The sequence below is a fragment of the Kogia breviceps genome, chromosome 8 (genome assembly GCF_026419965.1).
Source record: "Kogia breviceps isolate mKogBre1 chromosome 8, mKogBre1 haplotype 1, whole genome shotgun sequence".
Classification (NCBI taxonomy): Eukaryota; Metazoa; Chordata; class Mammalia; order Artiodactyla; family Physeteridae; genus Kogia; species Kogia breviceps.
This window is the reverse complement of record NC_081317.1, coordinates 96,364,094-96,389,622: the sequence shown is the minus strand read 5'-3', so window position 1 is coordinate 96,389,622 and position 25,529 is coordinate 96,364,094. Positions and strand designations below refer to the sequence as shown.

Sequence of the window (25,529 nt, the reverse complement as noted above, 5' to 3'; positions counted from 1 at the left end):
GTTACAGGGCCTGGGGGAGGTGGGATTCTGGGGGACTGCTAATGGGAACAAGGTTACTTTTGGAGGTGATAAAATATTGCAGGATTACATAGTGGAGATGGTTGAATAGCCTTATGAATATATTAAAAACCACTTGATTATAGACTTTAAAATGCGGGCTTTTGTGGTATGTGAATTACGTCAGTTAAAAGCTTGATGCTTGTTCATTGTAAAGATGTTGAAAAATAAAAGAGGACATTTAAATTACCTATATAATTTCAGATAACTAATAGTGACACTTTGATGTGTGGGTGGCAGTTTTTGTTGTTTCTGTTTTATGTTTGTTTCATTTTTTTTTTTCTTTTGGTTGTTCTTGACCCTTTTAGGGCCAGGAGAAATCCTGTTGGAATCTGCCGAGGCACTCGACCCTGGTCTCACTTGTCCCCATACCCCAGGTTCACATTTGCCCCTGTTACATTTTGCTTGTAAATTTTAGGAGGTGCAGCATCTTGAGTAAAGATGTCTGTTCTGCACTGTAGGAGAATGAAGACTGTTAACTTCAGAATGTAAATACTGCCCTTATTTATTAGGGAGCAACAACAGGGCCTAGTTTTGCTGGAACTTAAGGTGTCAGTTCTAAGGACCGAGGTGATTGGATATCGTGAATTTATTAACACATTTGACTTGCAGAGGAAATGGGCAGGATCTTAGCCACTGTATGCTTTCACACCTAAGTCCCAAAGCTTGGGGTCCCTGATATTAGCCTGGTGGGCTACTTGAAACTTACCTGTTTTTCCAAATATGTAGATGACGCTCTCTTGCTCAAATGCCCAAACTGAATTTTACCTAGGGTAAAAATTAAGGCTAAGGAGAAACAAAAAATCAAATTCCAGCATATGTGCTGACCAGGGCAATATATTCAGGGAGAATCTCAGCATTTCTAATGTCTAGAGCAACTTTGCATGTCACTGTGGGGGTGACATCTGCTCACGAGTCAACAGAAGCATTTGGATCACCTCCAGCTCTTCTCCCATGAAGAGTGTGCATGTCCACACCCCGGCTTGGATGCTCATGAAAATACTTATGCTTCCAAACTAAAAGCTGCCTTGGAAGAGCCAGGAACCTTGTGCCCAGTGGAATTGGGCTAATGGTGCTTATTTTTCTGCAGAGTGTATATTTATTTGACTGTTTCACACCATTTGTCAATTTCTAAGCAGTTAATAATTTTTATGCCTCTTTCAGATATGTGTATATAGTACAAGTGTGTTTGATTTCCTGTGGTCTCTCTACATTTAAACAGTGCTGAGTGATGGTATGTGTAACATGCCAATTTAAAATTTCAAACCTCAACTGAACCGCATTGATTGGCTTCCATAGCTTATGCTTGTCCCTGTCCTGTAGCAGCCCCAGATTCTGTCTAGGTTTTAGTGCTAGGACCATTAGCCCTCAATAGAGATGCAGCATCTGATATCCTCCAGCTGTTTACAGTCCATTGAGGAAAATTAAAATATATGCAACTGTTAATTCAGAGAATGATGTGATTGCCATAAGAGAGGTATACAGTTTGTTTTCGTTTGTTTTGTTTTTAATATTTATTAATTTATTTGGCTGCATCGGGTCTTAGTTGAGGCATGCGAGATCCTCCACTGTGGCGCGTGGGGGCTCTTCGTTGAAGTGCTCGGGCTTCTCTCTAGTTGTGGCATGCGGGCTCTAGAGCCCATGGGCTTAGTTACCCCCGGCATGTGAGGTCTTAGTTCCCTGACCAGGGATCGAACCTGAGTACCCTGCATTGGAAGGTGGATTCTTAACCACTGTACCACAGGGAAGTCTCTTGGGGCATAGTTTTAAAAGATGTTACTTCTGAGTGGTTGATCAAGGACATTTTATGAAAGATGGTACGGGTGCATGGCTTCTGACCGGTGGGTAAGTTTGGAGTGGGAGTGATAGAAAGAAGGAACTCTACCATAATTGAATGTGAAAAGCCACGGGCCCATTCAGAAATAATGTCTCCTGTTGGTTGCTTGGGAACTGGGCCTGAATTCTAAGGGCATTGCAAGCTGATGTGTCGCCTCGAGTGTCCTGTGACTTAGGAACAAGTGGGTAGAGAGGATCAGCTTAGACACACGGGTATCCTTAAGTGTAAACCAGCCGGCCAGTGTTTGTTTAGTTAAATACTTTGAAGAATCTTGCGTACCTGGTTCTGCCTGAAAATCTCTTGTACTTCACTTTTTACACACCAGTTTTTTTGAGCAAGGCCTCATCTTAAGCGGGATCTGAAGTGTCTGGGGGCTTTGTTAGCTCTCGTCTCTCATTTGAGAGACAAGTGGGGTGACCCAATATTGAATTATAAACCGCCTTTAATAAATTTTTTAAAATGTGGTAAATACATATAACATAAAATTTACCATCTTAACCATTTTAAATGCACAATTCAGTGGCATCAAGTACATTTGCATTGTTGTAAAACTATCACCATTATCCAGCTTCAGAACTTTCTCATCTTCCCAAAATGGAACTCTGTCCCTATTAAACAAACACTAACTGCCCATTTGGCCTCCCCACAATCCCTGTTACCCACTATTCTACTTTCTTTGAATTTGACTACTCTAGGTATCTCATTAATCATATAGTATTTGTTTTTCTGTGTCAGGCTATTTCACTCGGCATAATGTCTTCAAGTTTCATCCATGTTGTAACATGTGTCAGGATTTCCTTCTTTCTAAGCTGCATCATTTTCCATCGTATGTGTGTCCCACTCTTTGATAGGCTTTGATGCCATAAACCCAGATTCATCCAGATGTGTTGTCAGAGTCACCCTTGACTTCGCCATTTCTACCCCCACTTCCAACCAGTGCGACCCAGTCAAGGCCAAGGTATGGGGTGAAAGTCTTGAAAGTAAACTAAATTGGGATATTGAGAAGGGTCTCTATGAGGCCCCAAACAGTTTCTAGGTCATCATTCACACCTGCCCACCCTTCCCCGGCATTCCAGGATGGGGGACCCATGACTCTGTGTTGTATTCCCGCTTGAACAGACCAGTTCTTGCCATTGGTGTTTATGATTTTGGCGGTGGCTGCTCCCTCTGACACAGCCTCTGAGGTGTGGGGTTGCGTTTGCCATAAGGATCAGAAACTTCTGTCCTTACAGTTATGGGTAGATCAGTTCTGGGCTGCTGGCTGCCGGTGGGTCTGGGGGCCGGGAAGGGAATGAGCTGCTGAAGAAACCCTCCAATTCTGAATGTATTCAGAATTACCAGGGGCCTCTATTTGGAGGGCCACCCGCTGACTCTGGCTCCAGAGTGTTTAATTTTGCCAGCCCGTGTTTTAATCTCTCTCTCTTTCCCTTAATGAAACTTCAGCCACATGTTTCCTTCCTCCGTATGTGCCGCAAAGCATTTGCATTTTGCTGTTCTTGGGATAAAGCAAGAATCACTTTTGCTATTGTATCAAATCTGATGCTAGAAAAGCCCTCTGGAAGTTACCATAATGCCTTATCCCTCTAGGTTTTCTATACAGTGGGGAGTTTTGCTAAAACACTATTGTCTCTGCATGAGAAGCAGAGTAAAGGTCCTGAAGGGAAATCTCAGTAATGTGTGTGCTGTGTTCTTTTTGCACAGGGCAAGCAGAGGTTCCTGACCCGAATGACCCTTTGGGACAACTGGATGGACACGACAGCCCTATTCCAACTCTGAAAGGTAAATCGTGAAGTGCTCTTTGAATGCAAGTGTTCGAAAGTGTTTTCATAGTACCATGTAGAGGGGCTCACAGTGCCATTCTACTCAAGGCTTGGCCTGATGAAATGGATGTTCAGGGTCCCCTGTGGCCCAGTGCTGCCCCATGGGTGGGTGTGAAGTCGAATCCAGCCTCTGTATCCCAACACTGAATCAAATCTCGGAGACAGAGTTTTGGGTGAAGTAGAAAAGAATAGATGTATTGCTTTGCCAGGCAAAGGGGGCCACAGCAGGCTAATGCCCTCAAAACTGTGTGTCTCAACCTGGAGGGGGTAGTGAGGAGTTTTATAGTAATGGTTCAAAGAGGAGGGCGTGATCAGCTCGTGGACATTCTTCTGATTGGTTGGTGGTGAGGTAAGTGGGAATCAGCATCATCAACCTTCTGGTTCCAACTGGTCTGGGGTCTTCGTGCTTGTGAGCAGCATACCTTTCACTTCTCCCACCAGGTGGGGAAAAGTGAAACTCCCACCAGGTGAGGGTTTCAGTTTCTGCAAAGATATTGTTATGTGTATCCCTTGAGGGGGAACCAGGACCTTGCCCCAAGGCTGAACTATTGTTTCTTGACTGTTCCTCCCTTGTCTCCACATCCCCACCCTTCCCTGATTAGCAACTGTTGGAACTGCCCATTGGAACTCAGGGAAGGTCATGGAGGCTGAATGAAGCCTATTTCCTGTAATCAAGAAATGGGGGACACAGGCTTTTGTGCCTAGGAGCCCCACAGGGTCCTGCTTAGTATCTGTGCAGTGGCCTGCCTCCCTCCACATCTGTGTCTCTTGACGCAGTTGTGAGGGTGCTGAGGGCTGGTTGGAGCTAGTCAGAAGTGTGTGTGTGGGTGGGAGATAGAGGGCAGGGGTAGACAGATGACCACTGAAGGGAGGAAGTAGCTTTGGGCGTGTTTCGTGGGCCTGAGTGGAGCCTTAAGAGCTGGACTCCTGGCTTGGCCACGAAGTCTCCTGAGGACAAGCGGCCGTCTTCTGGGCTTATAGTTGAGGTGTAATTGTCCAGACTAGGGGGCATCTCAGGCGGGCAAGTGGCCCTCCTCCAAAGGATCACCAAAGACCATGTTCTTTGTCTTGTTGCTCCGGGCTTTCCCAGAGGTCACTTTAAGGGTTACTGTTCACTTGGCACACTTTGTTGGCATCTTAGATTTGTAGAGTCGATAGACCCCATTTCCTGTGATACAGCCCAGTCACTTGAGGAAGTGACGATTTTCCTGCTTCATCCGCTGTCACCATATTGCCTTAGATTATTGCCTCAGTCAGCTTGAGCTGCCTCAACAAAACACCACAGACTGAGTGGCTTAATCAACAGATATTTATTCCTCACAGTCCCGGAGGCTGGAAGTCCGAGATCAAGGTGCTAGCATGGCCAGGTCCTAGTGGGGGCACTCTTCCTTTTTTGTAGGCAGTGAAGTCTTGCTGTGCCCTCACAGGGAGAGAGAGCGGGCTCTGGTTTCTTCCTGTCGTATAAAGATTCGGATCCCTTCCTGAGGGCCCCACCCTCATGACCTCATTTAACCCTAATTACTTCCCAATGGCCTCTGCTTCAAATACTGTCACACACATGGGGTTAGGGCTTCAACATGTGAATCTGGGGGGATACATTCAGTGTATAACAATTAACAATTAAAACAACCACTTCATTTCTGTTTAATTTCTTTTTTTAAGCATTATTCAGAACCCAGAAATCCATATTAATTTCTCAGCCCCTTGCACATTGAGGGTCCCTGGGTCCCCTCAGGAATGTGTTCACCTCCACGTGTCCAAGGCCGGGTCTCCTGGGGATTGAGCAGCAATGACTCAAGTCCACCAGTCTCAGCCGAGTTGACCAGATGTCCCTCTGTGTCCTAAAAGGGCCTCTTGGGGTCACACAGGGAGCTGCTCCCTTCTGGCCTCAGAACAGTCATTTAAATCAACAGAAATAGAGTCACAGATGTAGAAAACAAATTTATGGTAACCGGGGGGAAAGGGGGTGGGAGGGATAAATTGGGAGATTGGGATTGACATATACACACTACTATATATAAAATAGGTAACTAATAAAGACTCATTTTATAGCACAGGGAACTCTACTCAATACTCTGTAATGACCTACATGGGAATAGAATCTAAAAATGAGTGGATATATGTATATGTATAACTGATTTACTTTGCTATACACCTGAACAAACACAACACTGTAAATCAACTATACTCCAATTAAAAAAAAAAAGAGTGTGTGGATCTACATGCTATTGGTAGCGCCTGGTGTCTGGAGGCTCCTTGACAAGGATTTTCCTCTTTAGTATGTTATGCAGTTAATACACAAGTTAGTTTCCTCCGCCTCACAGTCCTACTTTGGTCACTGTGACCTTGATTGTTAGGGGAGGGACTCTACTGGGACAGGGATGCATTCCCCAGGCAGACAAGACCTGGTCTCTGGAAGCTTGTGTACAGTGCTGGGCCTCAGGAGAGGTTTCTTAGGAAGAAAGATCCTTTTTTGTTTTGTTTTTTGTGGTATGTGGGCCTCTCACTGCTGTGGCCTCTCCCGTTGCGGAGCACAGGCTCCGCGGCCATGGCTCACGGGCCCAGCCGCTCCGCGGCACGTGGGATCCTCCCGGACCGGGGCACGAACCCGTGTCCCCTGCATCGGCAGGCGGACTCTCAACCACTGCGCCACCAGGGAAGCCCGAAAGATCCTTTTTGATGGTTAGATTCTGAAATCACTTCTCACAAGTGTGACTGAGCCCGAAGTCGAGACAGCCCACACAGATTTCCTGACTGCTCTGTACCAGGCACTGTGTGAGGCTGGGCACACACTGGTGATCAAAACAAGTGTGTCGGGGCTTCCCTGGTGGCGCAGTGGTTGAGAGTCCGCCTGCCGATGCAGGGGACGCGGGTTCGTGCCCTGGTCCGGGAGGATCCCACGTGCCGCGGAGCGGCTGGGCCCGTGAGCCATGGCCGCTGAGCCTGCACGTCCGGAGCCTGTGCTCCGCAGCGGGAGAGGCCACAGCAGTGAGAGGCCCGCGTACCGCGATAAAACCAAACAAACAAACAAAAAAAACAAGTGTGTCTCTGCCTCTCAGAGTTTACTGGACTGGGGAATTGGCATCGTAAGGGAAAACTGTTAAGTTATAAAACTAGGAGTTGTGATGAGTAGTTTGAAGGAAGAAACGAGGACGTGGTGAACTGGAAGGAGAGGAAAGGGTGTCTTGGGGTTTAAGGAAAGAATGTTGTGCTGAGGTCTGAAGAGCTGACATTGGCTAAAAGAAGGTGGGGGGAGGGTGTGTCTGGGGCCAAGGCAGAAGCCTGTGAAAAGACCCTGAGGCCAGCGAACAAACGTGTGGACACCAAGGGGGGAAAGAGGGGTGGGGGGGATAAACTGGGAGATTGGGATTGACATATATACACTAATATGTATAAAATAGATAACTAATAAGAACCTGCTGTACAGCACAGGGAACTCTACTTCGCTGTATAGGAGAAACTAACACAGCATTGTAAAACAACTATACCCAAATAAAAAATTATTTTTTAATCTCATACCTTATAAAAAAATTAATACAAAATAGATTGTCAACTTAAATGTACAATATTATAAAACTTTTAGAAAAAAATAGGAGAAATTCATCTTTGGGATCTCAGGCTAGGCAAAGAATTCTTAGAGTTGATGCCAAATGTATGATTCATAAAAGGAAAAATTGATAAATTGGATTTCATCAAAACTATAAACATTTCCTTAGTGAAACAGGTGTGCTGGGGCAGCTGGGAGAAAGTGGGGGCTTATGGGCTGGCGGAGCTGAGGTTGGAGAGGTTTTTGGGTCCAGTACCATGGCCATCAGCCACGTGTGGGTCTTTAAATTTAAGTCAATTAAAATTAAATAAAATTGACTCCAGTTCCTTGGTCTTACTAGCTATATTTCAAGTGCTCAGGGGCCACCTGTAGCTAGAAGCCACCATGATATGGGCAGTACAGATCTAGAGCATTCCATTATCAAAGAAAGTTCTGTTGGGCAGCCCTAGGAGAGCGTGCACAAGCTGTTTAGATGGCAGGAGAAAGCTCTATTTCATCGTAAGAGATGCCCTTCACTCTGGAAAGCCTGGGACATGGTGTAACCTGATTTACTCTCTGTGAAGATCTCCCTGGCAGCTCTGGAGGATGATGGAGGGGAAGTGGGGGGGAATTAGGAGTGAGGTGTGGCTGGGTAAATAAGTGGACGAGCCAAGTAACAGCCTAAAATCCAACCTGCAGTCATTCTGTGGACGCTAATATTCCCTTGGGAAAATGTGCTCTGGGGCTTTGTTTAGATGTGCAGACGTCTCCCTCCAGGCAGATTGGGGCCTCCTTGTGGGCATGGGCTGGGATGTGCAGGGGCCAGGAGGGAGTGCTGCACTGGCTACCGCTGTTCTTCAAGCCGAGGGTTCACAGCTGCCCTCTGGGAGGCAGAAGCAGCCACTGGATTCTTGGTCCACTTGGTTGGAAGATGCATTTGCTAATCGAGGTGCTGAAATGACCATGGGCTGAACGGTCATAGAAACTTTATTGCCAACTAGCCGTAAGCGCCAAACATTAATAAGTCAGCTTCAGTGGCTTGGGTGGGATTCCTTGACCTCCTTTTTGGTATTCGAGCAATTTCTCAAGCCTAGAACAGGACGCTTTCTAATGTCCTCTGCTTAGTTAGGATTGGATTGCCTCTTGATTTTGTTAACCCACTTGTGATTGTGTTACAACTGTGTGCACATCAGTGTGTGTGCAGGGCTGAGGGGAGTTTCAGTTAGAGTTTGGAAGCTTCTCCAGGGCACAGAAATACCAATTACAGAAGTTAACTTGTCAAGGGGGTGTGCGTGCGTGTGTACACGTACGTGTCTGTGAGCATGTGCGCACGCTTGTAAAAAGGCAGTAAAAAAGGATGCAGAGGACCACAGCAAGCTGGGCCCCTTTTCTGTGGTGGCAGCACCGGATAGTGAAGCATGGTGAGTGCAGCGGGTCCGTGCTTGGCTTGGCCAGAAGACAGGCCTGGATTGGGTGGTGCTCCACCATCCTGTTGGGGTCTGGGCACTGCTCTCGGCCACATCTCACCCCCAGCCATTGGAGGGATGGAAGGGCTTAGTGTATAGCTCTCACCCAAAAAGCAGTGGCTGGATGCTGAGGCCATTTGTCTTTATCACAGTTATGATTTTCAGTGTGTCCATCAGTTTCTAGGCATCGAGACCGCAGCAGCCCCTCAGGGACAGGACCCTGGTGAATGGCCCCCCAGGGAGACCAAGGGGCCTCAGTTATTCCCTTGCAACCCAATTCTCTGGTCCTGTTGTGTGATTTTACTTCCTTATGGGTTATGGCTCTTGCACAAAAGAGGACTCAATCCACTCTTCCTTTCTGATCCCCTGACCTCCTTCTCGCACCCTCAGTGACGGAAGGAACTGGCCTGGCAATGCCAAACTTATTATTCCACGCATTTTTTTTTGTTTAAAGAGCTTCAGGGAGCATTACTACTTGGCCACATTTGGCTTAAATCATATATAAAAAATAATAATAGCCGAATGGACTGTCTGAGCTATTTCTTTAACCCAGTTACCATTTATGATGCCCACGCATCTGTAAAATTGTAGGCAGGTGGAAACGGCCAGCGGGCCAGTCTGTCACCAAGCAAAACAGGATCTGAGAATTAGTTACAAGCGTAAAAAGCATTTGAGTTCAAATGCACTGGGCCAAGATTGAGCACTTAACATATAATTGGTGGCTGGTATTCAGAGAGAGAGAGATCCCAGAGTCTAGAAGGAAAAAATGAATACAAAAGACACTGTGATTTACAGCTGAAACGTTTGCCTGAAATTTCTGTATTCCAAAGTACTGTCACTGTTAGGACTTAAGGCTTACGACTCCGGTTATAGTGATATTTAACAGGAGTTTTATATTCTTTGCTATATTAGACACACTATTTATTATTATTATACTTACAGAAGCGTGCATTTGGCCTAGAAACCATTTGCTCTTTTGTTCCAAGGCTGTATTTTAAATGCATATGTAACACATCTCCGGTTTTGTAAAATCAGTACTTTGGAATGTGTGTGGGAAGTGGATCATTTCTGAGAGCCCGGACGGGTGGTACTCATCTTGTATGTCCTGCAGCCTCCAAAAATAGACTCTCTTGCTTGTGTCTCCTGTCTTAGGAGAAGGGCTGCTCATCATCCCCACTGAAAACAGAAGGGGAATTCCTGACTCTTCCCCACTTGAGGATGTGTTGCAATGAGAGGTGATCTGAAGGGCATTCTAAATCACAGGGCAGGAGTCGATGCCTTACTCACCAGGCTGCCCCCTGCTATTTGTGACACGCTGTGCTGCAGTGCTGAACTAAAATTTCCTGGGAGAGAGAAAAAAAGCCATCAACAGAGTTCACCATGTTGGCATGAAGATGATGTCTGTTTACTGGGTGCCTGGTTTCCGATTCACAAAGGACACGAGGATTGATTAGCATATATGTTGGGTGCATTTCTGTTTTATTCTGGAACTCTTGGTGTGTGTGTGAATGTGTGTGTGATTGTCTCCTGCAGTTTACTAGAGAGTGAGGGTCTCCAGGGCTGACAGGGTAAACTTGAAAACAGCACCCTGCTTGCAGACACAGTTAGCGTTAAGTCTGTGGCTGGAAACTTGGCACCTCCCCTCTGGGTGTCCCCTGGCTGGTCATGGAAACCTGGGGCTCCCCCAGACAGTGAGTGGAGGGCCTAAAATGTTGCCCCACTTCCTCTGGACAGATCTAACATGGGTTTCCCGGCTCTGATCCCTGGCCACTCTCGAGGTGAAGGCTGCTCTTTGAGCTCCCCTGATCCTCCTGCCGGCTGTGAATTTGCAGAGCCCATTGGGCTGCCTGGGATCTGGACAAACTGAGCCGTGTTGGGAGAAAGCCTCAACCTACAGATGAGAGATTTTGCAATGTACACAGTCATGTTGTCCAGGGCGGATTGGGCAGCACAGGAGCTCATACATGTGCACGGGAGCCCACTCTGGGGAGGGCGGGGACACAGCCTGCTTCCAGGAGCATGGGGCCAGTCTCTGCCTCCAGGCCTTCCTCTCTGCTTCTCCTTCTCAGTGTCCCCCACTCACGCTCCCAGGGTAGCTGCTGGAGACCTGCACTTCAGCTGGGATATAGTCGTGGCAACTGGTGGCCATTGTCTGGCTGGACGATCCATTGTTGTCCCTATTGAAGGTGACCGAGAGGCAGTCATTCTTTTTCAGCCCACTGAGTTTGAACACCAAACTGTAGGGGGCTTGTTCATGTGTGCTTGTCTAACATCTGTCCCAGGTGTGTGCGTCTGTGTGTGTGTGTGTGTGTGTTTTTCTCTCCCTATGACCCACCCCTGATATGCACCAACTCCTATGTACTCCCAGACGCCTGGTTTTTGTGTGTGCTTTTCTCTCTCTGAGCCTGCCCGTGCCTGCATCTGGTTTTCTGGGTCTGGGTCTGTCTTCCTATGCCTGAACCCTCCAAGTGTGTGTGTGTATGTGTGTGTGTGTGTGTGTGTGTGTGTGTGTGTGTGTGTGTGAATATATCTGTGTCCCTGTCCCTTTGAAAGGATGTGAGTGTCACCCTGTTTGTCAAATGGTCTCCTTCCTTCTCCCTCTCTTCTGCTTTTCTTCCTCAATCCCTCGAGCCCCCTGCAGTATTTTCCAAGTGCTGTCATAACAAAGTACCACAAACTAGGTTCCTAAACAACAGAAATTTATTCTCACAGTTATGACAGCCAGAAGTCCAAAATGAAAGTGTTGGCAGGGTTAGTGCCTTCTGGAGCCTCTGAGGGAGAAACCGTCCATGTCTCTGAGCTTCTGGCATTGCCGGCAGTCCGTGCAGTTCCTGGGTTTGGGGCCGCATTACTCCAATCTCTGCCTCTGTTTTCACGTGATCTTCTCTGTGTCTGTATCCAAATGTCCCTCTTTAAAGGACACCAGCCTTTGGGGCTTCCCTGGTGGCACAGTTGGTTGGGAGTCTGCCTGCTGATGCAGGGGACACGGGTTCGTGCCCCAGTCCGGGAAGATCCCACATGCCGCGGAGCGGCTGGGCCCCTGGGCCATGGCCACTGAGCCTGCGCGTCCGGAGCCTGTGCTCCGCAACAGGAGAGGCCACAACAGTGAGAGGCCCGCGTACCGCCAAAAAAAAAAAAAAGGCACCAGCCTTTGGATTAGGTCCCACCCATATGTCCTCATCTCAATTTGATTACATCTGCAATGACTCAATTTCCAGGTAAGGTCACAGTCACAGGTTCCAGCACCTCTATCTCACTGGGGGACACAGTTCAACCCACAGCACCCTGTTCTCCACCAAACACTGTTACTTTTCTCCATCTCTCAGGTCCTTTAATTTCATTTCCCCCTGTTTTTCTCATTTTCTCTGATTTCCATCCTTTCTAGTCTCACACCCTCCTCTGACCCTGTTGCTCCCCCTGTTAAGCTCCCCTCCTCCAACTCTTTCTGCTGCTGGTTCCGTGCAGACCACTAGGCAGCTCAGTGGGAAGGTCTGAGCCCCTGCCACTGCCCCCATCAGATTTATTGGCCTGTAAATACTTCCTTCTGGGATGAGCAGCTTTGTCCTCTGCGCCGGCTCTCAGGGTCCCCTCATCACCTGCCCTTCTAGGAAGGTTGTTTTATTTCCCACCAATCAAAGCCCTGTGACCTCATGACCCTAGTACACATGGCTTTCCTTATCTCCTCCCAGGCTAGTCAGTGTGATCTGGTAAACAAGAAGATCCTCAAACACCTTAGTCATTTGACCAAGTTGGTGAATATGTGGATGGTAAGTTGGGGTAAAAAAAAAAAAATCGTTAATCATTGATCTGACTGTGAGGGCAGGAGTGGTGTCCACTGGAAACAGGTTCTCTGTTACCTCTGCCTTTAGTATGTTTTCACGCTTGGGTTTCAATATCATGCCAGAAGGCAACCCATGAGGCAGAGATCAGAGATGTTGTAGATATGGCACCGTGGCTAAGTCCTAGGAGACCTAAGGAAATGGGGGAATTTTCATTCTTTAGCCCAGGAGGGTGAGAAGAGGGCTTGCCTGAAGCCTGGTTCAAGGTGGGAAACACAGAGGGCTTTCCCATGAGAAATCAGACTTGGAGCCACACCTCAGGAAACCAAATTTACATTACCAGAATATTGTGGGGGAATCCTAAGCCCAAGAATCAATGTGAACATTTGACACTGCCTGTTGCAGGAACCCAGTCCTAAAGGGATTCCCACAGAAAAACCAGCCCTGCCGTGAAAAATTACAAAGTACACTCAGAGAGGCCCAGGATGAGTGATGAGCTAGTAAACAATGAAGCCAGAAGGATTAATGATAAAGGAAGAAAAAGCAGCGGTGGGTTTGAAAAGGAAACAAAGAGACCTTCTAGAAATGAAAAATGTAGTAGATGAAATGAGAAAACTTGATGAACAGTAGATTGTGCTTAGCTAAAGATTATAAGAGGACAGGAAATATGAAAGTAGGTGAATAGTTTGGAGGAATCACATAAAGAAATTCAGCATATATCAAGAAGGAGATTTCAAAGGAGACACAAAGGGGAAGGGAGAAACAATATTTCATGAGATACTGGTAGAGAATTTTACAGAATTGATGGAAGGCATGAATCTTCAGATGTTGGAAATGGCACAGAGGCCAGTTGAGGCTAAAATAAAACTAAATTCATAGCTAATGACACTTCGGAATGGCAAAGACAAGGGGAAATATGAAAAGTAGCCAAAGAGGGGAAAGGTCAGATTACCCACAAAGGAACAGCAGAACTTGTAACAAAACCACAAAAGACAGAGGACAGTACTGAAATTGTCAGTCTAGAATTCTGTACCCAGCTAAGCTATTATTCAAGTGTGAAAGTAACAAGTAATTTTCGACCAAGAGTAAGAGTGTTTACAACCTCAGTCCTTTACCCAAAGAGCGGATGAGAATCAGGAAGAGCTCAGCTGAACCAGGAGGAAGGAGTGAGATGCAGGCAGACTTGGCAAGGAAAGAACTTGGTAACCAGGTTGGCAAATCTAAAGAAATTCTGTTAGTAAAAATCATCAGTAATAATGACCCCTGGGGATGTACAAATGGAGTGTAACTAAACACTGGGAAGCAATGACTCAAAGCTCTGGTGGCTGGGGGGTGATTGCAGCTCACAGCTTTCAAGGCGCTTGTATTTGGGAGACTTTGTCAAATTAGGTATGCCTATAAAAAGTAGTAAAGCTAGCCACTTAAGCCTAACTTTCAAACAAGTAATGGGAGAATAAAGAAAAAAAAAATGAGTAGAAAATTGGAAGAGAAAATTAAGAAGCAAAATTAACACTTTAAAAATAAACCCATCAGTTAAGAAACTCATAGGTTAACACATACAGACTTATAAATTAACATGTTAAATTATACATTGTTTACAAGATTCACGTCTAGTATATAAACATAAAAATCATTAAAAAAATAAAAATATAGAGTAGGACTGCATTAACAAAAAGTACTCTGAAATAGGTACATTACTATCAAACTAAATGGTGTTTTAGACACAGAAGCCTTACATAGTGATGTAAAGACTAGACGATATAATAAACTGGGGGTTTATTGCACCCAGCAACATAGTTTCCAATATATAAGCACAACCTCACAGAATTATTAATGGCTATTTGCCATATACAGTATCAATTAACACATATCTCATTGAAACTAATAGATAACTGTGTTAAAAATGTGAGCAACAAATTGACAAGCTTAACCTATTGGGCATATATAAACACCTGCACTGAGCAATTAGAGAAAACACATTCTTACCAATCAAATGTGGGACATTTTAGGAATTGACTCTGCACTAGGCTGTAAAGCAAATCTCTCTTTTTTTTTTTTGTTTCATGTTTCATTTTCTGTTTATTCCTTGAAATCGTGGTGTTTGTGCAAGCAAATCTCAGTGGTATCAAAGAATTATCATCACACAGACTATGTTTTGTGACAACAGTGCAATTAAAGCACACCTTTAATAACTCAACCAAAAAAATTATATATTACAAGATAACTGGGGTCTGACCAACCACATGGGATTAAATAAAATAATTTATTTGATGGCTAAATAAGAACTTGAAAAATTCATATTTAATGCATACATTAGAAATGGAAAAAGATAGAAAATTTATTAGGAGAAGTTAGGAAAATAAAGATTTGAATGAACAGCTACAGAAGGAGAGCCTCAAGGACTGGTAAACCTTCTTAAAGACTCTTGAGCTCATGAGGAATCCTTAAGATACAACCCAGAACAACAGCACTATTTCATGTCCAAAATATTGGCCAACATTTTAAAGCCCCCAAACACCAAATGCTGGCAAAGTTGTAGGAGAAATATTTTAACTCAGGCACTTTTGAGACCTAGATTGATGAAAGATTTCAAGGCCCTATGACTTATCACTAATGCATCCAGGTGGATGCTTTCGAGGTTATTCCCATACATGTACAAGTTGAGGTGTATAAAGATGGTCATTAAACACTGTATTAGCAAAAATGTGGAAATGATTTACTGCTCCAGAATTGGGAAATGGATAAAGAAATTGTGGTTTGTTTGTACAGTGGAATATTATACAGTAATTAAAATAAATGAACTACATCAACATAGGTAAATCCCAAGCTGACTTTGAGTGAAAAAAAGCAACTAGCAAAGATGATCTTTCAGAGAAAATTCTAAAAATATAAAATAATACAAATATGAATTGGAATAGTGTAGTTCTCTGGAAAGGACAAATAGGGAAGGATGTGCTTTAGTTACATTCCAGAATGTCTTATTTTTTAAGTGTTGTAAGTCAAATATGGTAAAATATTTGTGTAAAATCTTGATGTTGTGTACGTGGGAACTACTATGTTAATATCCGTATTTTTCTCTGCAACATTTCAGTATTAAAAATTATTAGCTCAAAAATAATATTGAAGAGGAGGCAAGAGGAGATAGGAGCAGTATGAACTTTGGAAGTATAAAGGCTGTATTATTGTTATTTGAAGAAAATCTACATCGAAAATCTAAGACAACTCAGAAACTCTTATAACTAGGGTAGTTCAGTAAAGTGGCAAGAGAAAAGAAAAATATACATGAGGGACAGAATAATGGCCTCCCAAAGATGTCCATGTCCTAAGTCCTGGAACTCAGAGGCATGTCACCTTTCAAGGAACAGGGACTTGGCAGATGGGACTAAGTTCAGGATTTTGAGATGGAAAATGATCCTGGATGATCCAGGTGGGCCAATGTAATTACAGAGGTCCTTATAAGAGAGAGACAGGAGGGTCAGAGTCACTCAACAGAGATGTGATGATGGAAATAGAAGTTGGAGTGATACAAGGAAGGCACTATGAGCCAGGGCATGCAGGTGGCCTCCAGAAGCCAGGAAAGGCAAGGAGGAAGACTGTCCCAGAGCCTCCAGAAGGAATACAGCCCTGCTGACACATTGATTTTCGGACCTCCAACCTGCAGAACTGTATGGTAGTAAATTTGTGTTGTTTCACGCTGTTTGTGCTAACATGTTACAGCAACAACAGGAAATTAGTACAATACGTAGAAATATAATAGTTTTCCTATAATAAATGCAGTTCTCTCTCCATCGTCCTATCCCAATTTTTAAATGGAACTTATCAGGATGGAAGAGAAATAGCCATGAAATTGAGAAACTTGCCCCCCTGTCAAAGTAACATTTGTTATTCTTGATGTCAAAATGTATTTCAGTCATCGTAATTTAACGCATGTGACTTTGACATAGCAACAAGCCAAGATCAGTGGGGTGGGGGGCAAGGTTAGAAATGAATAGAGGCAGCTGGGAACACCCTCTGTGGTGGTGACTTTCTGGCAGAGAATTAACTTATGAGAAATAGAAAAGATCAGAAGACTAGGGGTTCTTGGCTGACTGTACAATGAGGGATCAGTTGGGTGTGTTTTAGGAAAAACAAGGGACCCCCTTCCCTTCCAGTGGGGGAGAATGTAGGAAGGGAAAGAACATTCCAGAAGCCTTGATACCATGGGTATAAATTAGCTTTTCTTCATTATCTGTCTTTCTGATTTCTTCCTAAAGGCTCACTTTTACTCACCTGCCTAGGGAGGGAGCTATGAATGTATGAAGTTACCATGTTATTGACCCATAGTTTTGGTCTCTCTGAGCTTCCTGCAGAGCATGAAGGAGGCTGATTCAAGGCGTAAGTCAGGACATGGGTGCTGTCTGTGGACATCCTGACTTTTTGTCCATTCCCAGCTGGACAGCCCTCTTATATGCCATTGCACTCAGAACCTCCCCAGGTATTCTTTCCAGCAGTCCTACCGTGCCCTCCAGCGATGCTTCTCAGTGTTGTTTCGGGTCTGCTCTAAGTTCATTCTTGGATGGGTTTCGTTCACTGGAATTGTTGCTTTTCTTTCTCCTCAGCGCTTCAGAGCAGGGACTCTTAGCTCGGGCTGCACACTTAAGAGTTTTGACAAATTGCACAGCTGGATGTATATTATAAGCTTCCAGGTGACCCCAATGTGAAGACACTGTTGAACCCCACTGGTTTAGACGGTGTAGGATCGAGAAGAGTTGGCAAGAACTCCCCATGTGGACTAGATCACTTCACTAGATTCTCCTTCATTTTTTGTAGATTGAGGAAGGTGTGGCTTTAGGAGTGCGTGTTCATCTGGTTGAGAGTGAAGGGAATCTGGATAAATTGGGGAGGAAATCAGTGGAAGGCTTACCCCGGGGTCTGAGCAAAACTGAGGGTGGTTGCCAGCACTCTGGGAAGGATGCTTTCAAGAGAGTGGTCCCCTTCCCCTTTTCCTGACGTCTCCACCTCCCCTCTACCTGCTTGTCTGTGATTTGTTCACCTGGTCTCACCTTGCCCATCCCTCCTCAGCAGGCATTTCCTGACCCCAGGACTACACTTGTAATGCTGTACAACCATCACTGCTCTCTAGTTCCAGACATTTTCATCATCCCAAAGTGAGACCCCATACCCATTAAGAGTCACTCCCTAATTTCCCTTCCCCCAGCCTCTGGCAACCACTCATCTATTTTCTGTCTCTGGATTTACCTATTCTGTACATTTCACATAAACAGATATAGCCAAGAGCGCTTTAAAGATTAAATCAACTGTGTAAGGTGCTTGATTCCAGCACCTGTGGATTTCTTTAGTCCTTGTGAGCTAGTGTTGATAAAGCATCGGAAAGGGAAATACCAGCACCATCTCTGGATTAAGCCTAATAGATGGTTTCACAGCGCCCTACGAAAGACTGTCTAAACCGCTGTCAATTTGTCAGTCAGGGGTGTAGGAGAAGCTGTTGGTGGGAACAGTGAAGAAGAGCTCCACGTTTCCGTACCCATTCAGTGTAAAAAAGATATTCTTGAAAATAAGTAGACACTAAGGGTCTATATTTAGAGTAACTGGACAGTCCTGGACTCTCCCCAGGTTTCCTTCTATGTTGTACAAAAGGAACTGTCTCCTTAACTTTCTCCTCTGAGTGCTTCCCTCCCTTTCTTCCCTTTCTAGACAAATACTTTTTCCATGTTGAAGAAGATTCTTCTCTATCTTTCAAGATTTTTGGCCTATCGATGGAGACGTCCCAAGTTATGTATGCAAATGGAGGAAGGTGGTAGCAGAACTACTCTCAAGCCAGTCCCCCAAATGGATGAGATAAGAACCAGCAGCGACCACCCTGTCTCAGCCCTCAGAACCCCTGGGCCTGCTCCTTTTAGGTTTTTGCTAGTTCTTGGAGACACAGATCCTTACAATCTGCCTTTACACGAAGCCATTGCCTGTGTCTCCCAGCAAGCCATGGTTTGTCAAAGGCCTTTGGAAAAACTGTCATCAGGGTAGAAATGAGAATTATAATTAAACTTATGCCAGGAAGAAGAGATCATGGTGATTTAATCTGTCATTTGCTATTTTAAATTATAATTTGATGACTATTTTATATGCCCTACTGTGCATTTTAGTGTCATGAGACCTTAATGAAGCATTTGAATCTTAAGCAACTTGTAAGTGCTTGGGCTCTGGCCAGAACATAGTGAAACAATGTGTTCGCTGTAATCTGGGCAGCCCGGATTATACCAAAGTAACCGCTTCAGAATGTCAAATCAGATCTCATTTTGTTTTCAAAGTTGCCGGGTCTAGTGCAGAAGCCTCAGGAATGCAGGTCTCTCCAAGTTGAGCTTGTGCTGATAATGACCAGCCCTGACATCCAAGATGTCACACTGCTTGATTCAGCCTCTTTTCAGGTGTTTGTCATCGACATTTTAGTTACCTTCCAGCTTTGTGTCATCAGTAAGAATTCTCTTCCTCAACTTGAGTGCACTGAGAAAGGGTTGGCTAGCAGAGAATCAAGGTAGAACCTAATGATGTTGTTAATAATATTCATAAATAGTAATCAGTACTAGTTAGAGACACCTCTCTAGACCGATATCTATCCACTCTCCCCTGTGAAGGAAAATGTCCCTTCATCTTGAAATTCACAACCTCCCACCTGCTCAGCTATCTCCAATCACCCAACATCTGAGCCATCATTCATCCTGTGAAACTTATCCCCAGGGTCCACTAGAAATCCTATAATTTTTCATCCAGTTAAATCAGTAATACAGATATGTGCCATCTTTCAATGTTTCACTTCATTAGAAAAGAATAGGGACCAACCAGAAATCAAGCCAAAAGATTTAGAACTTGAATATGCTTTATAGGCTTTTTCGATTGCTCTATTGTCTTGGTTTTGTCTGTAGTAAGTTCAATCTCCTTATTATTGTCTTGTCTGTCTAGCCTCAGCGGGGTTTTTTGGTGTTGGAATTTTAGTGTGCATGTTTATCTTGACAGAGAGTATCCCCCAGCCCCTGATCTACACCACACACACACACACACACACACACACACACACACACACACACACCCCTCCCCCTCCCCACCGCTGTCTGCCTTACTTCCTCTTGTTCCCAGTGGCCTTTGTCACCAGCTGAGAAGCTCTTGCCTGTGGTTGAACTGGAGCCCCACATTCCTGGGCAGTGTTTCCAGCCCCACTAGCTCTGTATTTCAGGTACTTTTAGGCCCTGTTTTCCTTCCTGTGAGCGAGCCCTGGACGGCTTCTTCCTGCTCCTGCCCTGGGTGCAGTGGGCAGCAACGCTCAGCCTTGTTATTTTTGTTCTGTTCAGACCAATGATTAGCTTGTTTTTGAGGATATCTCTGTTTTGTCACATGCTTTCTTTTTCTACTTTCCTTATTGCGGCTTATGCTTGATGGTGTGGTAGAGGGAGGATGGACTTTCTGAATATGAATTTGCATTATAAGTTTAGTGAGATTAGACTTAGTGCTTTCAGAAAGAAGTAAAGTTGATTCTCATTATTCGCAGATTCCATATTTGCAAGTTGGCTTATTACCTAAAGTGTATTTTTAACCCCCAAATCAGTTCTCACAGCACTTTCATGGTCATTCATAGACATGCCCAGAGCAGTGAAAATTTTGAATTGCTCAATGCACGCATTCCTGTCTGAGCCTGAACAAAATGACATTCTAGTGCCTAATGTCCCAACTCATACTGTAAACAAATGTCCTTCTCGTGGTCTATTTAGTCCCATGTTTTTTGCATTTTTGTACTTTTTGTTGGTAATTTGCCATTTAAAATGCCCCCAGTAATGGTGCTGAAGTGCTGTCTGGTGTCCTAAGCACAATATGTGCCTTATGGAGAAAGCATGTGTGTTAGATAAGCTTCCTTCAGACACAAGTTATTGGTCTGTTGGTCGTGAGATCAATGTTAATGAATCAACAATACTAATTAGATAAGGTGTCTTTAAACAGAGCACAATAAAACAAGGTTCTTTATGGATCGGTTGATTAGAATGCTGTGACCAGAGGCTCACAGGAACCTAACCCTGTGTTTCCCCAGGAGCAGTGATTCCGTATTCTCTCATTCAGTGTTTGAGGCAACATTCTAGAACATTCTAGAAATTACCCCAAATAACGAGAATGGACTCTACCTATGTGAGAGGAAAATCAAAACCTTCCCCAAGCAGTTCCAAGAAGGAGCCCCAGGCAGCCTTCTCTCCCAGCCCTCATGGACGTTTGCTCCTCTCTGACTGTTCTCCTTTGCAGGGTACTTTCTGAATTTTCTGGAGCCGGTTAACAATATCACCATAGTCCAAGGCCAGACAGCGATTCTGCACTGCAAGGTGGCCGGAAACCCACCGCCCAGCGTGCGGTGGCTGAAGAATGACGCCCCGGTCGTGCAGGAGCCCCGGCGCATCATCATCCGCAAGACGGAATACGGTTCTCGGCTGCGGATCCAGGACCTGGACACGACGGACACCGGCTACTACCAGTGCGTGGCCACCAATGGGTTGAAGACCATCACCGCCACTGGCGTCCTGTTCGTGCGGCTCGGTGAGTGGGGACAGTCCCCCGGTGTGTTGCTTATCAGATAGGAAAGTCCCCAGCCACCGAGCAGCAGATTAATTCGCAGTTTGAAACTGAACACACACAAGTCGGCAGAGAAGAAATCAATAATACCCTCCCCCGAGGTCTTTCCCATTGTGCATGAGGTCCTGGCTTAACCTGTTACCCATGTAGTAGTAATAAAAGAAAATAGACGCAGGTGGAGAGGTCTGTAAACCTGGAGTGCAGAACATAATAATCTCAGGCAGGCTACGTGTCAGGGGGTCACCCCACGGAGAGGCTGGCGACGCACGCTTCAAGCCCAGGCGATCCAGACAGGCACCCACCCACCCACCCACCCACAGAAACCCAGCCCGGCCCAGAGGATGGGCAGGGAGCAGAACGTGAGGACAGTTTTGTACTCTTGTGCTTGTCACAGGTTGCACGAAGCAGTTAAATGGCAGGCAGGAATATGTCCCTTTCATCCCAGTTCTGTGGAGGTCCCTGCAATGCCCCAGCCGTTCTGTCACCAGTAAGACAGATCTTGTGAATCAAATTTAGATGAGAAGAGAGAAAAGACAGCAAAAACTCCCAAAATATCTCCTGACATTTCTGCATCAACACAGAGCACCCCTTCCATCCTTGGTGGTTTCCCCCATCCTTGGCATACAATATTGGGCAGGGGCAGAGCTGGAGGCCGAAGACAGCTCACCACAAATGAGCACCCTAGGCTGCGGTTGCCTTTACCACGGGCAGGATTGGAAAAAGATTTATTCCAAATCGTGAAGTATTAATAACTTGTCTTTTTTCTTTTCCTTTAGGTCCAACACACAGCCCAAATCATAACTTTCAGTAAGTATTTGCTTTCCTCAAACCATTTTCTCATTCTTTGTGGGCTTCCGTTATGTAAGAACCCCGGCTTTAAATCCAGCCAACACATGTTTCTGCTGAATTTGCTAGAAGTTGGCTGGACTTCATACAAGGATGGCAATGTGCTTGCTTTTGGCTGGAAAACTGTTATATTTTCCATGTTGAGTGTTAGGGAAAAAGTCATAAAAGCAGGCATAGTTAGTTGCTTTCAGAGATCATGACCTTGCAGGGCAACTGGAGGCAGTGTAAGTAAGTGTACAGACCAGGTTGCCAGGGCTGCCAGGACCCTGGTGTCCTGGACACATTTAAAACAGGGAGGCAGTTACCCTGAAGTCCCAGCGCCACCCTAACTGCATCACCAGCTGCAGTCTACAAAATGTATGCCCGTCAAGCCTCAGGGAACCTCCACCATAGGCGGGGTCTCAGACCCACTTCAGAGATGAGGAGACTGAGGCTCAGAGCCTGGCTCAGGGGTCTTCACCCACCTGCGGGCAGGTTCTGGCTGTGAACTCAGGCCTCTTGTTTCCTGGTGTAGCGTCTTTTCTCCTTCAGACCTCACACATCCATGAGAATCACTTTTTTCAGCGCCTGTGTTCGAGGTTAGCCATGGCTGTTGGATTCCTCATTTACTATTCAGGCATGTCAGAACGCCTTTGCTTCGCGTCTGAAAGTTCTGAGCAGTGGTGCAGACGCTGTGCTGGGCAGCCAAGCAGTGTTTGCTTCTCTGTGTCCCCCTGCTGCCTCATAAACCCTGGCCATTGGGGTGAGGCGGGTGGGCAGGGGCCTCTCTTAGCTTAGATCAGGTGCCCCTTGCAGAAGGCAGATTTTTGAGAACTTTCTGTGCTGAGCCATAGTGTCCAAGCATTTCTCCTTAATAATCATTCATTCATAGAGTGAGGAAAGAAGAAATCGCATACAGGGCACATCTGTGAGGCTTTCGAAAAGGTTTAAGTCATTCAAAAGTTGAATTCTTATTTTCGTTTATATCTATATCTTATGTTGTCTATTTATGTATAATTTAAGTCAATATTATATAATATAAACATATATAATATATTGAAAAATATATAAATAATTTACACATAATTATAATGTAATTTATTAAATATATGAATATCAAATATACTTACATATTTAATTTTATGTACAATTAAATTTTTTTTGTTTTTCAAAAATTTATTTTATTGAAGTATAATTGATTTACAATGTTGTGTTAGCTTACATTTTACTATGCTAGCCTATCTTTCCATCCGTTTCCATCCATCATTTGTTTTATTTCTTTTATTCATTTCACAATAATTTGCAGATATTTGTACACTTATCCTGAAATATTTTGGATATCATTATGGATTATGATATCATTTAGAAATATTATGGAAATTATTAACAAGAGTTCAACATTTGTGTTCTTACTATTCTTGTTTCTTCTTTTTGAGTTAAAACTTACATACAATGAAATGCACAGATCTTAAGTATTCTATTAATAAGGTCCAAACAATGCAAAAACCTCTGCAATCTAAACCCTTATCCAGGCACAGAACATTCCTATCACTCTAGAAAGTTCCATCATGCAACTTCCTGGTCACTTCCCCTCCTCCCCAGGCAACAACTGTTCTGATTTTTTTCTACCATGAGCTAGCTTTACGTGTTTTAGAACTTCACAGAAATGAAATCCTACAGCCACCTGAGCCTGGTTTCCTTCACTTGACATGATTCTCTCGAGAGTCATCTATGCTGTACATGTTTCACTAGGCTGCCGCTATTTATTGCTGAATAGTGTTTCCTTGTGTGACTATATCAGTTAGTTTATACATTTTCATCTTGATGGGCACCTGAGCAGGTTCCATCTTTTGACATTGATGAATAAGCTGCTATGGATAGTCCCATACAAGTTTTTTGTGGACATGTATTTTCATTTCTGCTAGGTAAATACCTAGGGTAAAAGTGCTGACTTATAGGGTATGTGTGTGCTGAGTTTTGTAAGAAATACCAGACCTTTTCCTAAGGTGATTGTACCACTCTGTACGCCCACCAGCAGGTAGGAAAGTTACGGTTACTGCATTGTTTGCCAGCATTAGATCTGGTTGGTCTTTCTAAGTTGAGCCATTCTGATGTGTATGTAGTGGTTCAAGTGATCTTTATGTCATTCTGACTTCTTAAAAAAGTAGTTTTTATTAGTCATTTCAAATTTTCATACAAATGCATTTAAGACAGTAAAGTTTCCTCTGAATACCATTTTGGCTACATCTCTTTCCCCTCCAGGCAACATAAGCTTTTGGTTTTTGTTATTTTCTGATTTTTGTTGTATTATTATCAGTGAATTTGTGATGTATTTTACAGTTGGTAGTTGGTTGAGATTTTCTTTGTGGCCAATTTGATATGGTAAATTTTTTTGAATATTTCCTGTTGTTTCAAAAAATAAATGTGCTCTGATGGTAGCCAGTACACAATATTTCGATTCATATATTAAATCACATACGTTAAGTGTGTTATTAAAAGTGTCTTTTTTTTTTTTTTTTTTCCGTACGTGGGCCTCTCACTGTTGTGGCCTCTCCAGTTGCGGAGCACAGGCTCCGGACGCGCAGGCTCAGCGGCCATGGCTCACGGGCCCAGTCGCTCCGCGGCATGTGGGATCTTCCCGGACCGGGGCACGAACCTGTGTCTCCTGCATCGGCAGGAGGACTCTCAACCACCGCGCCACCAGGGAAGCCCAGTGTCTATATTTTTTGTTCACATTGGTTACAGATATCTGAAAATATATGAAAGTTGTCTATACTCATTTCGGATTTGGCAATTTCTATCAGTTTTCTATTTTTTTAAATTTTGAGTTTATGTTCTTAAATACCTCCAGGTTTGAGACTATATAGCTTTTGTTTTGTTTTGTCTTGTTTTTAAGTCTCTTTTGAGGGTTTTTGCCTTGAATTCGATTTTGCCTAGCAATAATATTGCTCCACCTACTTTCTTTTTATTTGCATTTGCTAGAAAGCTGTTTTACTATTCCTGTCCCACTTTTCCCTCAACCTTTTTGTGTTCTGTTTTATGTAGGTTTCTTGTAAATAGCATATAAGTGCAGGTTTTTTTAGAGGTGGGTGAGGAGGGGGGTTTGCCAATCTGGAAGTCCAGGTTAATACATGTAGGTTAAGTTCATTTTAACAAATAAACAATACTCCATTCTGTGAGTCAATCTCACTTTAATTGTCCATGTGTCTACTCAGTGAAGGTTAGTTGTTTTCACTGATGCAGACCATCTTATGTAAACATCTTTCCATGTCTAATGGTCCCAGTGGGCGAGAGTCCTCCAGCAATAGAAGTCTGGGAGTGGAATTGCAGGTATTCACTTCCCATCTCTACCATGTATGGTCAGATTGCCCTCCAAAGTGATAAAGGAGTTCATAGTCCCACCAGCAAAGCATGAGTTCTTATTTCCCTATGTTTTCCAGCACGTGGTATTATCAGAACTCAAACTTTTGCCAATATCTTGTGTGTCAATTGTAAGTTATAGTAATTTTACATTAGATTTCACCAGTAAACAGTGAAGTTGAACATATTTGTATTGGTTTAATAACCATTGGATTGCCAGTTCAAATACAGTCCATTCTTATTTTTAGACTCAATACT

General features: G+C 44.2%; 1 protein-coding gene across 2 annotated transcripts in view; it reads left to right on the top strand.

The window, feature by feature from the left end:
* ROR2 (receptor tyrosine kinase like orphan receptor 2) overlaps positions 1 to 25,529 on the top strand; it is a 213,976-nt gene that overhangs the window by 163,511 nt on the left and 24,936 nt on the right. For both annotated transcript variants that reach the window (XR_010841625.1, XM_059071036.2), the window contains exons 2-4: positions 3,596 to 3,673; positions 20,763 to 21,050; positions 21,863 to 21,893. Coding sequence is in view for 1 of the 2 variants with exons in the window: in XM_059071036.2 (XP_058927019.1) it covers positions 3,596 to 3,673; positions 20,763 to 21,050; positions 21,863 to 21,893 (397 nt within the window). In the remaining variant the exon portion in view is untranslated. The remainder of the gene's footprint in view (positions 1 to 3,595; positions 3,674 to 20,762; positions 21,051 to 21,862; positions 21,894 to 25,529) is intronic.